This window comes from Sorex fumeus, unplaced genomic scaffold (assembly GCF_029834395.1).
Source record: "Sorex fumeus unplaced genomic scaffold, SorFum_2.1 ptg000072l, whole genome shotgun sequence".
In the NCBI taxonomy this organism is placed as follows: domain Eukaryota; kingdom Metazoa; phylum Chordata; class Mammalia; order Eulipotyphla; family Soricidae; genus Sorex; species Sorex fumeus.
In genome coordinates, this window is record NW_026606129.1 from 53,497,329 (window position 1) to 53,512,595 (window position 15,267).

At 43.0% G+C, this 15,267-nt stretch overlaps 1 protein-coding gene across 2 annotated transcripts in view; it reads right to left on the reverse strand.

Moving 5' to 3' along the window:
- The window catches only part of DCP1A (decapping mRNA 1A), a 51,418-nt gene that overhangs the window by 15,138 nt on the left and 21,013 nt on the right, over positions 1-15,267 (reverse strand). For both annotated transcript variants that reach the window (XM_056129089.1, XM_056129088.1), the window contains exons 4-6: positions 6,482-6,548; positions 4,131-4,269; positions 1,051-1,164 (exon numbers count right to left, since the gene is read on the reverse strand). In XM_056129089.1, coding sequence (XP_055985064.1) covers positions 1,051-1,164; positions 4,131-4,269; positions 6,482-6,548 — 320 coding nt within the window. The remainder of the gene's footprint in view (positions 1-1,050; positions 1,165-4,130; positions 4,270-6,481; positions 6,549-15,267) is intronic.

A 15,267-nucleotide genomic window follows, 5' to 3' on the forward strand; every position in this document is an offset into this window, starting at 1 on the left:
CAAAAAACAATTTCAATGAACCCCCAGCAATTATGTCCAACAGAGACAATCCCCAAGGGTCGTATGCTGTAAGATGCCACTTTCATAGGAAAGGATTTCCTATGAAATTTCATAGGATTCTTGAAATTAAAGCACTAGAGACGGATGAGGATGTTTGGGCTAAAGAAGGGAAGAGCTGGTGTGTCTCCAAAATTGACACACAGATCTCTGGAGACAGGGAGGTGAGAGGAGCCTTGGCACTGCGACTGGATGCTGGACACATAGCACACGAGACAAAATTTGCCGTAGTGTAAACACAGACACAAGCCAATAATAGGAGTAAAGAAATGTGAAGATGGGAGATTGTGTCACCTTCGGATTTTCATACAAAATCTTGTAAAGCTGTTATCAAAAAGGAACTGGCTTTGGAGGGGTGAGGAATAGTTCAAAGGGATGGAAAGCTGCGTGCCTTGAGCCCTGGTACCAGGATCCCCTGAGCGCCACCAGGTGTAGCCAGGTGGTCCCAAAGTACTGACAGGCATGGGCCTGGGAGCACTGCAGTCCTTGGTCCCTAAGCACTGCGGTGGAGAGCACTCTTCCCCCCCCCAAAAAAGAGTATTGGCTTTTGAATGAGATGGGACACTCCTGGGAGTTTGAAGCAGAAGAAATCCATGATGTAACTTGTGCTTTGCCAGGATTACTTTGGCTCTGGGTTAAGAACTGAAAAGGAAGTGGTAAGGACAAAAATGAGGTAAAGAAATGGAAGTCTACAAGAAAACCCAGATGCAAGACAGATAAGGGGAGGTGTGCTCCCAGAGGCTCCGGTAGCCCAGGACCCGCACACTGAACTGCTGGGCCTGCACTGCTCGCTGAGTACCACTGGAGGGGGCCATTTGCCGTGCCTGGCGACCCTGGGGGTGACCCCTACTTAAACAAAAGAGTTGTCACATGAATCAGGAAAAACGACATTACTTCAGTAGATAAATGACAAACCAAACTTGTACTCATTAAAATCTTTCCATAATATTTGTTTGGTCACCTGGATAAAATTAGCACGCTGGCTGTACAGACCTTATCTTGCGACCCCGGCGGCATCTCTTCTAAAGTCTCGGTGCTTCCCAGATTGGAGAGCTGAGAAACGGGCTGTAACCCAGGGCTGGAGATATTTGAATCACCCATTTGATTCTGAAATCAAAAGGAAAAGTTCATCTTGTGAAAAAGTTTGTTGCCTACTATTTGGCTCACAAACAGCATTTGAAGTGATCAAAGATGTTTTTTATTTATTCCTCTTTTGTTTTTCCCCTGGCCTTCTCCGGCAGTGCTCACAAGACCAGGTGGAACTGGGGACTAAACCCGGACCCCCTGCAGAGAAAGCATGTGTTCAGGCTGCTGACATCTCTCTGTTCTCTTGGGACATTTTTTGATATAAAAATTTTCATTAATAATAAGTACTGCTTACAAGTAAGAAAAAAAAAGGTGGTTCTATTTGTTTTGAATTGCTTTTTCGAGGTTTCTGTTCCTAGTGATACCTGGTCCCAGCACTGCTCAGGGGCCAGTGGTGCCTGGGGGTTCTATGTGGTACCAGCTACTGAACCCAGGGGCATGCAATTCCTTATTTTTAAAGAAAAAAGAAAACCTGGGTTTAAAGTCCAGTGACTGATGACAGGAAAATGCAGACAGAAACAGTTTTTGAGGCTTGGGGCTACACCTGTCAGTGGTCAAGGCCCACTCCTGGCTCTGCACTCAGGGATCACTCCTGGTGAGGCTTGGGGGATTCTATGAGGTGCTGGGGATGAAACCTGGCTTGGCCGTGCGCAAGGCAAATGCCCTATCTGCTGAACTATCGCTCTAGCCCCTAAACTAAACTTTCAAGAAAGCTCTACCCTCCTTAATAAAGTTTCAAAAACTGAAGTCATTATGAACAGGGAAGATTCAACTAAACTATTAAAGGTTTGATCTAACACAGATAATATTTCATTAATTTCCACAGAAGAATTTTCTTTTCAAGAAAAATGATTGTGTCCTTCATAGTCTTTACATAGTCCAGTATATAGAAATCACAACAGATTTTCAAGTTGCCCACTTGACCCTAGAGGTCCTTTGAAAGCTCTCTCTATGAAACCAAGCTTTAACCCAACTTTCCCTTTGCAGTTCCTTGCTTCTCAGACTCTGCAGTCAGGCCTTCTCCCCAATGTCCGCTTGACTGTGGAGTGCAGCATCTTCACGTGCTGTCCCTCTCATCGCTCTGGGATGTGTAGATGCTTATTCCTGGCTCTATGCTGAGAGCTCATTCTTGGCGAGGCTGAAGGGACTGGGCGGGGGGGGGGGGGGGGGGGAGAGCATACGCAGTGCCATGGACTGAACCTGGGTCAGCCACATGAAAGGCAAGCAAGTTACCCTCTGTAACCATGGCCCCTCTGCACGACACCATGATCTAGTCATCACCTGTAATGGGTGACAGAGGCTCAGATTTAACAGAAACATGCTGTGAGACAGGTTTCTGTGAGACACAAAGGTTTCCACAGAAAAGAACAAGGGATCTATGGAGATCATCCAAGTCTCACAAGGGCATGAGAGGGAACTATGGAAACACAGTTAACTGTAACGTTTGAAATAGGACTCCTATTGGTGTTGCTTTTTTTCTCTGTAGCTTCAATACAGTTCACTGTGAATGTGACTATTTTGATTTAGAGAAAGCCACTCTCTGGGCCACTATGTCCGAAATTTGTTTCATTCTCCAAACTCTAGATTCTTGAGACTGTAAAATGTAGACCACAAAAATATGTCCCGGAGCAATAGTAGAACAGGTGGGGTGTTTGCCCTGCATTCGGCTGACCTGGGTTTGATCTCTGGCATTCCATATGCTCCCCTGAGCCCTTCAAGAGTGAGAGTGCAGAGCCAGGAGTACTGAGCACTGCTAGTTGTGGCCCCCAAACCAAAACCAAATAAAATTTTTAAATAAAATAAAAATGGCCCTGTAGTTGAATGAATCTGGGAATGGTGTTGCTGTGTTCTTTATTTCAGAATCCTGAATGTGTAAGTCACAAGAGCATGGGCGCAGGACGCTAACAGTACTTCCTTAACTCATTTTCAAGAATGGCCTTAACAGCAGAGAGGTTCTTGTTAGAGTGGGAATGATTGTGAATGTGGTCTGAGATTATTCCTACCTTGATCCTTCAACTTTTGGAAAGAAGGATTAAGCATGAAATGAAAAGAGGACTGGGGAACATTCAGCCTGCAGATAGTGAAAGGCCCAAGAAATCCTCCAGTCTTGCTCTGGTTTATGACAGGGACAGACATATAAGCTTTTCATAGGCCTGTATTATATGGCTTATGAATGCTGTTATAAACATCCAAATGCCTTCGGCAAAAAAAAAAAAAAAAAAAAAAAAAGGTTCAAAAGGTTCTTTCCAGCCCTGCAGGGTGAAGTTCACGTACCAGTTATAATGAAGGTCCCAAGTTGGATCCCGGCATTGCATGGTTCACCAGGAACCTCGGGGTCAGCCCTGTGGCCCCTAGCACCACAATCTGACTGACCTATGAAGTCAGACTGTGTACCACTGGGAGAAGCCCTGAATACACGCTGAGCACCGCTTGCCCTTCTTCCCACCCTTACCCACCCCCAGTGAAGAGCAAGGTGTCAAGTGCAGTTTTGCAAACAATGTAGCAGCAGTCGAACTCCTTAGTCTTGTTCTAATAAGTATGAGGTTTGGGAATGGTGAGGCCAAATGGAAAGCCAGGGCAATTTCCAAGTCACAAGGTTTAGGAACACTGAGGCAGTGTCCACTTCTTGGCATATAGTGGACATTAAGTATACACTGTAGTAACAAATCAATATACCAAGATTCCCGTTTCATTCAAACTTTTGGGAGAGAACAGTTCACTTTAAAGCTAAACTATGAAACAGCAATGGGTGTCTTGTGATGCAAAATTAATGTAAAGTAAAATAAAATGCTCAGCAGAAAAAAGCATGAACTTCACTAATGAAATTCTGAATACCGAACGAAGGCTGCAGCCCTGTACACTGATCTGTCTGAGGCATAGACTCTGTCCTCCTGCAGGTCCTGGTGGTGACCTTCCCAGCACTACCCCCCCCCCCCACCGCGCCTCCTCCCCCCCTTCTGGTCCTCCCTGGGCACTGCAGTGCTCACCCTCTCATACTCATCCTTGGCTCTGCTGAGCATCTCCAGGATGTCGATGGGCCTGTGGTCACTACAGCCGTTGGCTTGGCTGGGGCTCTGCTTGTCCCGAGCAGCCTGCTGGGACCGCCGTGTCTCCTCTTCTACCACACTGGAGGACAGAACCAGGTTTTAGCGAGGCCTCTTTATGCACAACCTGAACCCCAAAGACATTTTTTAAAAAACTGTTTATTCCCCCAAAGCCCTTTGTGTCCACCTTGGAAGAACAGAACAGGAAGAATGCCACATGGTAGCACTGTGTGACAAAGAACGGAGCCTTCATCAACTATCTCACCCCACTCCTCATTTACAAGAGTGTCAACCCACAGATCGACCAGTAGAAGGACAACCATACAAACTGCCTCTTAAGATTTGCTGGAAACAGATACATTAAAACTCCACTCAAAATTTCTTCCCTCCCCCTCCACTTACCCTCCCCCCCCATCCCCAAATGTGCCCTTGAAGACTCTGGAAAACCAAGACAAAGGTCTGCTCTGTGACCTCTCTGAACATTACCGTCAATGCAGTTAGTAGACACTCAAATTCTACTTATTTAGAATGGTTACCAAGGGCTGCAGACAGAGTCCAATGGCCTGGAACCACATAGTTCGCATGCAAGGAGGCCTGTAGTTATTCCCCAGCACTGCACGGTCCCTGAGTAAGCCCTGGGCATGGCAAGGTTTAGTCCAGGCCCCTGTCTCCCCAAATAAAACGTTTCTGAGGCTAGGGAGAGAGCTCAAAGGATAGAAATGTGTTGAATACTTTAACCCTGGATCTGATCCCTACTACGAGGAGCAATCTAGGAGCATTGAGCAAGGAGTAGTCCACACACAATGCCAGGAGGTATGGCCCACAAATGAAAATTGCAAAAACGACTTTTTTGGCAGGGGGGTGTGGTGGTGGTGGACAGGATTTCCTCCTTAAGTCAAGCCCTCCAAATTCAGTGGGCTTCCAACTTTGTTACTAACCAAAGAAAATCTCCAAATACAGTTCTAGAAGTCTGACACTCCTCTCCGTGGTTTCTCGGTTTTAGCAAATACCTTTTGGGATAAGTATTTTTTCCCTTGGGAATTTTTTAAAATTGTATTTCAGCTGTCAAAATCATTATTTAAAGAACAAAACCGAGTAGAATGAACAAAATTTTAACCTGTGTTTCTGTAAGGTTAGCAAAGTTGATTATTTTGAATTGTAGTGAATAGAAGTTGTCTGAAGGCAAAGTTAGCACAAAGAAAGATAAAGTAGACTTTTTTTTTTAATCTTTGGTGACCAGAACACTATTCATCACAAAGTTAATGTTAACATAAAAGGTATTCTCTTCTGCCATAAATAGGCCAGACACTTGAAAACTTCCTATCAACAGTTTCATGAGGACATTCTCAAATTGCTTTCAGTAACATCTCCCCTGCTTCTAGTAGAGCAAGTTGAAGGCTTGAGCAAATCCCCCTTCCCCACTCTCTCTCTCTCTCTTTTTTTTTGGCATTTCTAGGAAAGGATCCTGAAGGCTCTTTTCTTTCTCTATACCCTGTTTCTTCTACTTTCTCAACCTATTTTTGATTCAATACAATATTTTCACATAGGCTTTCAATCTTCCACTTCATTTACCAACTTAAGTCCTACATTAAAAGTACTACTCAAAATAGTTTCCTTTGAATAGTTGCTTGAGTTAAAAAAACAAAACAAAACCTCCCCCCCAAACCAAAAAAACAAAAAACAAACAAACAAAAAAACAACCAGATTTTCTCACTAAGGGTCTAAATGCTCTCTATTTGTGGAGTATCTATTTGTATCCTGAAGTTCAAATAATTATCATTCTAGATTTCAGGATAACCAAGAATCAAGACATCTTCTAAATAGCCAGAAGAAAGCTAATTTTGTTGTCACTTTCATTTTTTTCGTTTTTTGTTTTGGTTTGGGGGGCCTTATCTTGTGATGCTCAGGGGCTACTCTCAGCCTGTACAAGAGTAACCCTTGGTGGCGCTTGGGGAACCATATGCAGTGCTGGGAACTTAACCAGGGTTGGCTGCACGCAAGTACCTTACTCCCCTATACTATCACTCTGGCCATCAACATTTTTTAAAATTTAAATTAAGAAACTAATGCCTCTCCCAAGTGATTCTAGGGACCTGGGTCACTCCCATGGATATTTGAACAGCCGGAGGATTACAGATCCTTTTAGATTTCCTTTAATTTGTTGGCTTTTCTAAATCTTTGACAGTAAGCAAGAAGTTGGGAAAATACATAATTAACAGACACTAGCAGCAATAAGAGAAAAATCATCTTTTCATCTTACATCATGAGTTAAAACTACGAAATAATATACTTACTTGGCCATGAGTTTGGCTATGCGGTGACAGTCATTCTTGTCATAAAACCAGATACTGTATATTGACACTTGAAAAACAAAGGAGAGAAAAGATGAGGGAAAATGAGGTTTCATCTGGTTTTATGTAATATATTAACACTGAGGAATGTCAGAAATTTGTTAATTGTTTATGGTTCCTCCGGAGGAAAAAATACCTATTCCCAAACTGTTTAATTAAAGTAAAATCAGCACAAGTAAAACAATTAGATAAAAATTATTTCACAAACAGTTTTTTCCCCCCGGGGGGGAGCCCCCCCACCCCCAGTGGTGTTCAGGAATTAGTCTTGGTTCTGTGCTCGGGAATCACTCCTGGCGGTGCTTGTGGGAACCATATGGCATACTGGGGGATCAAACCAAGGTCAGGTGCATGCAAGACAAGTGCCCTACCTGCTGTACTATCTATCTCTCTGGCCCCCAAATAGCTGGTTTTCACTGAACCAAAGATGCCACTAAGTGTAAGATGAACAAGTATTATGTATTGTCAAGAAAAAAAAACTGCCAATTTAACTAAGAATCAGTTTGATTATAAGATGCATTATAAATTGACATAAAATGAAAATTGATAGAAAAAAAAGGCACTTCAGTCATGAAAACCGAATTTACTGACTAGTCAAACAAAGAATTTTCACTAGTATCTTTTGCAACTTAAATGCTGGGACTGTATTTATTCTATTGTACCTTCCCCATACTTTTTTACTCCCAGTCGAAAGAAAGCCCTTGACAGATACTTGGTGAATCAATGGTCTGTATTATTAAAGGTTAACAATCCATGAAAAAATACCTCAAATGCTTTCTAGAAACACTGAGTAAGTCAAAATAAACATATGGATGGCTTTGGCACTCACCATGACACAGATGGGCGAGTCCCAGGGGGCACTCCTCTCATACTTACAGTGACTGGCACAGAAAGAGCAGGGACCATCACGCCCTTTCCTCAATTAAACTTTTTGTTTTTGTGACACATCCGTTGTACTCAGGGGTTACTCCTGGCAGGGGTTGGGGACCATATGGAATGCTGGGGACTAAATGCGGGTTGGCTGCGTGTAGGGCAAGCACCCTACCCAATGAGCTATCACTCCAGTCTTTCAGGTTTTTAAATTATCCTTAACGGGAGAAGCAAGGAGAGACAAGTCTGTGCCATGCTGACTGGACTAGAATTCTCACATGGAAAGCAGAGATTTATATTTTCTCTAATAAAGCAGAGATTAGAGAATAAGTCTGCCCTTAAAACTGTAACTTAGTTCTTCTGATTCTTTTCTCTCTTAACCACTGAGATACACACACACACACACACACACACCCCTTTTCACATTGCCCCCCCCCACACCCCTTTTCACATTACACACACACACACACACACACACACACACACACACACACACACCCCTTTTCACATTGCCAGGAATCAAACTCAGGTCTCACGCGTGTAAAGCAGGTGCTTTGTTTGTTACTGCTTTATGTTTCTGGCCCCCAAATACAATTTGTTGGTAGAAACTGAAACTTAATAAGCTTCAGATTTAAGACTGAAGTGATAATTGAAAACATTAGGAATTATACATGCGGGTGAGGGAGATGGTTCAAAGGGTAGGAGCGCTCTGGATTCAATTCCCAGCACTGTATCCACCCCCCTCCAAGTACTGCTGAAGTGGCCATGCACCATCAGGCATACACACAACCTCCAAAGAATTACACATGAAAACAGTAACAGAAAATATATATACAGGTACAAGAAGCTAAAAAAACCCATCCCCTTAATATTTAAACATTCCAAAGATACTATCAATATATATTTATGGGCTGAGCAACAATCTAGCAGTTAGAGAACTTGCGTTGCATGCGGCTGACCCAAATTTGGTCCCCAGCATCCCCCAAATGGTCCCCTGAGCCCTGCCCAGAGTGATCTCTGAGTGCAGAGCCAGGAGTAAGCCATGAAAACCACTAGGCATGGCTCCCTTCCTTGTGTGTGTATATATATGAATATATATTCATTTAAAAAGCTATTATATATAATAAATGCTATTTTTATTAATTTTGGAGGCTTAATTAAAATTAAATTTTATTAATTTTTTGGTGAAAGTTTGGGGCATATCTGGTAGACAGGGCTCAGGGGACCATACGGTGTTGGGACTCAAGTCAGGCCTCCAGCATGCAAAATGAGCCCGGAGCCCGGTGGGCTATTTAACTCTCTAGGTCCCAACAAAAAATATTTTAAAGATGAATTGGTTTTACCCAAATTAAGGCCATTAGATCCTGGAAAGACTGCATGCCCAATCACAGCTTTCAGCACACCCTGCCTTTTCACAAGTGCACACCAACCCCAGAGCCTCCCACTTGCAAGGCCTGTGCTCCACTGCTGAGCTGCAGCCAGATCCGCCATCCAGAAATTTCCTCTTCAATGGAAATTAGTTCAACTGGATTTTCTACCGTCACTGGAGAGTGACTTAAAAATTATTAACATACAGAGCAAGTGAATGTCTTTTTTTTTTAAAATGGATATACTGGGACCGGAGCAATAGCATAGAGGGTACAGTGCTGCCTTGCATGTGGCCAGCCCTGGTTCAATCCTGGGCACCCCAATTGGTGTCCCGAACCTGCCAGGAGTGATCCCTGAGTACATAGCCATGTGTGGTACCCAGACTTAAGGGAAAAAATAAAGAAGCTTTCTCTTGCAGTGTAAGTCCCTGGAACCAGCGGGGTGGTGCTCAGTGTCACAGAGCTACACAGAGCCATGCTGGGAAGGGGAGGACTCGAAGAGCTTAGAGACTGAATTCAGGGCCTTGCACATGCTAGGTGTCCTCTACCACTGCGCTAGCAATTGTGGCCAAACAAGTGAAGCCCACTAATAGCAGCGGTTTTCCTTACCCTGCTGACAGGGCTTCTCTGGCAGGGGAACCTTGCAAAGGCACCAAGACTGTCAGCACTATTGTGGCTTTGTGTCCGAGCTGCCAGCTGGCTGTGAGTAGCTCCCCGGCTTGGAACTCGTATTCTGCAACCCTATTCTGTCCACAGAACTTCAAACCACTATCAATGCCTCAAAAGAGCGGGCACTCAATGACTAACAATTCTGGAAAACTTAGATGATGTAAATGAACAGATTAAATTTAGCCTTGACACCCCAATGGAAGGAGCACAGAAGCAGCCTTCTCACAGAGGGAGTAATTGTTAAGCATTAGCTACTGCAGGGTTTTAGTTACTGTGCTTATAACACAGAAGGATGGCCCAACACAGAGTAAATCAGACCCGAGTTTGAAAACAGATTCCAGATATGGCAATTGCACAATTAGCACAGTTACACACAACTAGCCTTCTCTAAATACTCTTCTTCTAACTTTAAAGAACACCCAAAGTTTAAAAGTCCAAATATAAAAGATTTCAGTTTTTTTCCCTAGTGGATAACTTAGAAGAAATTTATGATATGCAATACAACAGTCTTAGGAATACACAACAGAGGCATTTTGGGGTTAAACAGGCATTTTAGAATGTCTTCTAAATGGGCTTATAAACTAAACTCAGGAAAGCAGTCCATATTTGATAATCAAAATAAGCTCACTGGAGTGGTCTGTCAACTTAGAACAAATCTTCACTTAAGTCACCCTTCTCCTTTGAAGAAATGCACAGTAATTCAGAAATAAGATGCCTGTCTTTCACTCTTGTGCATTATCAAGCAAACTGCCAAAAAAGAATCAAACACTTTCAAAGGCATGTTTGCAGAAGAAATAAAGATAAGGAAGCCATAATGATAGCTTAATGGGTGAAGGATAAGAGTCACACTCAATTCTGCCAAAAGCAGACCTGTAGAGGTTCAGACACGCATCCAAAAATCAACTCTGTCTGCCAACATATCAAACGTGCAGTGCATGCAACTGGGAGTAGGTCCAGGGGTGGGGGGTGGGGGTGCCTCTGAGCCTGTCACCGTCACCAGTGAGGAAAGACAGACAGACTCGCCTGATACTGTGGAGGATCTTGTCTCCAAAGCAAAGTACTCTTCCCTTAGGAGTATTTAGATGGAAACACCCCAAAATAATTTTTAACTCCTTCACAGAGGGTTTTAGCAATACATTATTTTATTATGGCAAACAATGGTGGCATCTTATAATTTGCTTTCTCAAGATGAAGACAAACTAGTGTGTAGCCTGGCTGTTCGAAGATGACCCAAATACGTTAAGCAATCTAGGCAAGTCTCTGCAGGGTTAGGTGTGTGACAGGACACTAAATTATCTTTAGTTGCACCTCCATTAAAAAAGCAAAACAAAACTTGATGCTGACAATAGCCAAAATGAAATTATTTCTTTCATTTTTCAAGACAGTACTTTTAAAAGTGTGAAAAATAAGACAAAAACCCCAATCCTTGGATAAGTTATTTAATGCTTGAAAAATAAAAGGGTATAAGAGTTTTCTATTTCACTACAAATCCCCCAATCTAGCAGCCTACTTTCTATCTTATCTGGAGTCGAATAGGGGACACACAAAAATAAAGAAATCCATAATAACTTGGGGTCTTTGTGATATTCCTTGAGACTTCCAGAAATCCTGTGAAATGCCACAAAAGCAGATCTGGGAATCACTAATGCATGTGTTATCTTTTTGATTCATTTGTTATTTAGATCTGACCTACTTTCTAAAAGGATCTGAGGCTCCTGGAGATTTTCTCAGTATGGTGCCAAACAGAAAAGGGATTTGATCAAAGCTTTTGGGGAATGGCTTTCACAGCTAAAGCCTATGAAACTTCTACAGATGACACTGACAAATACTCCCAACACTAGGAAACGAAAATAAGAAAACGGGCTTTGAACACAGCCCAAAAAACTTTTACTCTAGATATAAAGAAGATCCTTCTGATCATAAAAATAATGTAAGAATGGTACAGACTGCAGAAACAAGCCTGTTTTGGCAAATGAAAAGCAAATGCCCATGTTTTTATAGTTCATTTCCTTTAAGGCAAGAATAAGCCTCATGACTCCACATCAATATCAAAAGATTGGGAAGAAGAGCAGAGAAAGGCACTGAGGTGGCAGGACAGAGCACACACACAGAGGAGAGGCATGGAGCCGAAGACGGATGGACCCGGGCCCACAATAAGCGATGGGTAGGTAGACTGTGGCCAATGGGCAGGTAAGGAATGCCACGAATCTCTAAGGCAGGCTAGTAAATCTTAGCAGTGTCCTATTTTTTTGGCCAAAAGAACCTACATCTTCAATTTATTTAGGGCTGGGGACAGGATAGTGGCTAAGGTATTGCCTTGTACGTAGCCAATCCAGATTCAATCCCCGGCTCCCCATATGGTCCCTTAAGTCCTCCTAGGGGTGATGGTTGAATACAGAGCCAGTTCTGTGTGCCTGTGAGCACTCCCCTCCCCCCCCATAAAAACCAAAATAGGAAAGTCAATAATCCTATTGATAAAACTGTCAATCCTGTTGATAAAATATCCATCCTTAATGATGAGCAATTCCAAATAAAAGTGTGGTAGGCTTTTATCTCTACTCTTAGGTGTAATGGGCAGCATTCTTCACACACAGTACTTGCCACTCCTTCACACAAAGCTTCCCCTAGTCATGAGTTGCAAGTGATACTGCATAGGACACATTGGTAAATCCATCCAGCTCCCACTGGAGGTGTGTTCACCTTCATATTCTACACAAACATTGCTGTTCGTAAGTGTCACAGGGGACAACAAAGTGTGAGAAACATGAGCCTTGGCCTCCATGGAGCTGCGTTCCTGTTTCTCGGGCCTCTAAAAAACTACAGTCAAGGGGCTGGAGCCATAGCATAGAGGGTAGGGCGTTTGCCTTGCAAGCAGCCAACCCGGGTTCGATTCCCAGCATCCCATATAGTCCCCCAGGCACCGCCAGAAGTAATTCCTGAGTGCATGAACCAGGAGTAACCCCTGTGCATCACTGTGTGACCCAAAAAGCAAAACAAAACAAAACCAAAAAACTCAAAAAACTTACAGTCAAGATTTTGGGAAATGTGTTAGTGGCATTAGAGAAAGGGGAGCTGGAGTGGAGTGACAGTGGGTGAGACTCTTCCCTGGCACCCGGCTGACCCAGGTTTGATCCTCAACACCCACATAGCAAAGCTACCAGCTATGACTACTGGTTCCATCTTCTTGACTCCTTCAGAGGACTGAAGCTCAATACTCAGGTTTATTCTGCCTCTCCCCGAGTGGCTTCAAATCTTACATGGTAGCTACTGCCCCCATTTTTTATCTCTATAATGAACTTCACTATATAAACACAAGACTGAAAACTAAGTACATCTATATTAAGGAAACATTACCACTTAGCTGTAAGAAATTACTGCTTTCCTTTTGGAATTTTACAAGAAAACTCTCCAAGTGATAAATGAGCGCGCATGCTGCCCAACCCCATGTACTGCTTGTTCCCACGTGGCTCAGCACACGTGTCACCTGCATCTCCCCTCGAGATGTGTGCTTTCACGGTTTCAAATCTAATGCTGGGGTATGTGTGTAGGGGCTCCCTCCACCTTTTGGAGAAGCCCACATTCTTCTCTCTCTCAATCCTTCCCCTTCCTAAAACCCTCCAAATAAAATCTGTTTACGTCAAAACAAAAAAATGACAAATGGTGTATACAGGATAAACTTTTAAAACCTATTCTACAAGGGCTGGTGATAAAGTACAGGGGCCGAGGCACACACCTGGCATGTGGTTCAACCTGCTTTGATCCGGTCCCCACACGATCCCCAGTGCATCACTGGCTACAGTCCTAGAGGCTCCTGAGTACACCCCGGGCTCTTGCAATACTGCACATTTCAGAACCCCTGGCCAGGTGGGTTTAGAATCACTGAGCACTGCTTGGGAAGTCAGCCCCTCCAGCCACCCCCACCTCCCCAATATTTACTGTTAGCATCACATACATAAAGAGAAAAAATTGCTCTTTACCTAGTAACATTCCCTTGGCAAAGCAGCACAAGGCAGTAATAAGAGACGCACAATGAAAATGATGTACCTTGGAAATTCTGAAATGCTCACAGACTTGCAAAGTCCTCAAGAAGGTATCTGATAGAGGCTCAAGCAGCCAGAATCCTAAGCTACGGCCTAAAACAGAAAACAATCTAGATCCTGAGACATTTGACCTAACAGTGTCGCCAGGTCAGCAGTGCTGCGTCTTTATGGGGTTTTTACCTCCCCAATCTACAAATGTGGCATACAAAGGCTCTTCCCTTATCTTGGTCCAGAAGGTCTGGCTAATGCAGTTGCCAGAGATGCTTTTTCCTTCACTGATTACAGACTCACATCAACCACAGCAATGCTGCGGCTGCGGATGGCGGGAGACTGACTTTTCTTCGGACTAAGTGTGAAGTACCGTCGTGAAGCTAAGATCACACAGAAGCAACCACAGAACTTTTCAAATCATTTATAAACTCACCCTTCAGTTTAGAGGTGGAACTCATTTTTTTTTCGACTGACAAAATACACATTTCTCTTGCAAGAGAACTGACTGCACTGTGTTTTAAGTCTGAAGATTTGTGCCAAATGCCTCCAGCCATCAATCCTCTCTGTCGTTCCGAGTCTTGCCCTTGAGCGGAGAAGGGCAAAAAAAGCCAGCGTACAGGATTTTTTCCACGAAATTTTCCACTTGGGCAGCTACATTTTCAACACTATGGAAATGAATCTCCCGACTTTTTCTAGTGATCTAACTCTAATCAAAAAAGTTTTACATCAAGAGACAGATGCCCGATATAAAGGAAAAGTTATAAGTGAAGCAGAAATGAAGGGGTACTTCTCACAGGTTTCTGAAGGTAAGTTCTTATGAATACTTAACAGCAGTATTTCTGCATTCAGTTGTTCTTGTTTTGGTGATCTGTTGTGGTTTTAAAGCAGGTTATAGAACAACACACTATAATAAGAGATGGCATTACTGTCAGATTCAGGACATTTCAGAATAGACTGTAGCCATGCAATCACTGTGTGAGTGTTTTATACAAACGGAAAATCTGTTACTGCTAAAAAAAAGTCAAGGAAAACTAAATTCAGGAAATATTCTGGAAAACTAAAAAGGATTTTTTCCCCCCAGAATTACTTTTGAATTAGTGAAGACATTTTAGACTCTGAAAAGTGTCTTTGGTGGGAAGGTGCTGCTGGGTGGTGGAAATATGAAGAGCTGCTGTCTGTGTTAAAATGATGATCTTCCATGAAAAAGCTGCCAAGCCGAACACATACCTAAAGTACAACAATCCCTTTTTTTCTGATTAAAACCACCACCGCACACTGGTGTCAAGACAGTAACGCCAGGCCTGAGAATAGGAAACTAAGCTGGTGCGTTCTGAATTAGCGATGGGCATTACTGATGAACACAAGGAAAATCCCCTAAAAATGCGCAGTCTTTCAGGCACACTCCGTTTTCAGTACTTCTAGCTTTGCTGCCTAAACATACAACTGATAATTCTCAAATCACTGATATTCCTTGATTTTTACCCTTGGCTAACAGGGCTTTGTTGTTTGTGAAGTCAATAATTTTATTTATAAAACATAAGAAGAAAGAGCCTGATAAAGTAAAGGAGGGAAATCTTGGACTCCGAGTGGGGTACAGGCAACTCTGGAATGGAGGGTGCCAATAGGATTGTTAGCAGAGTAAATATCCGTAGCATTGGGCTTAGTACAGTAGGAGATTTCATTAAGAATCTCCACTTTACCAGGAAGGGAAAGCTTGAAAACAAAATTTTTAATACATTCTGCTTATAATCTTCTAAGAAATCTGCAGTCCTACGGACTAAAGGAGAAAATAACC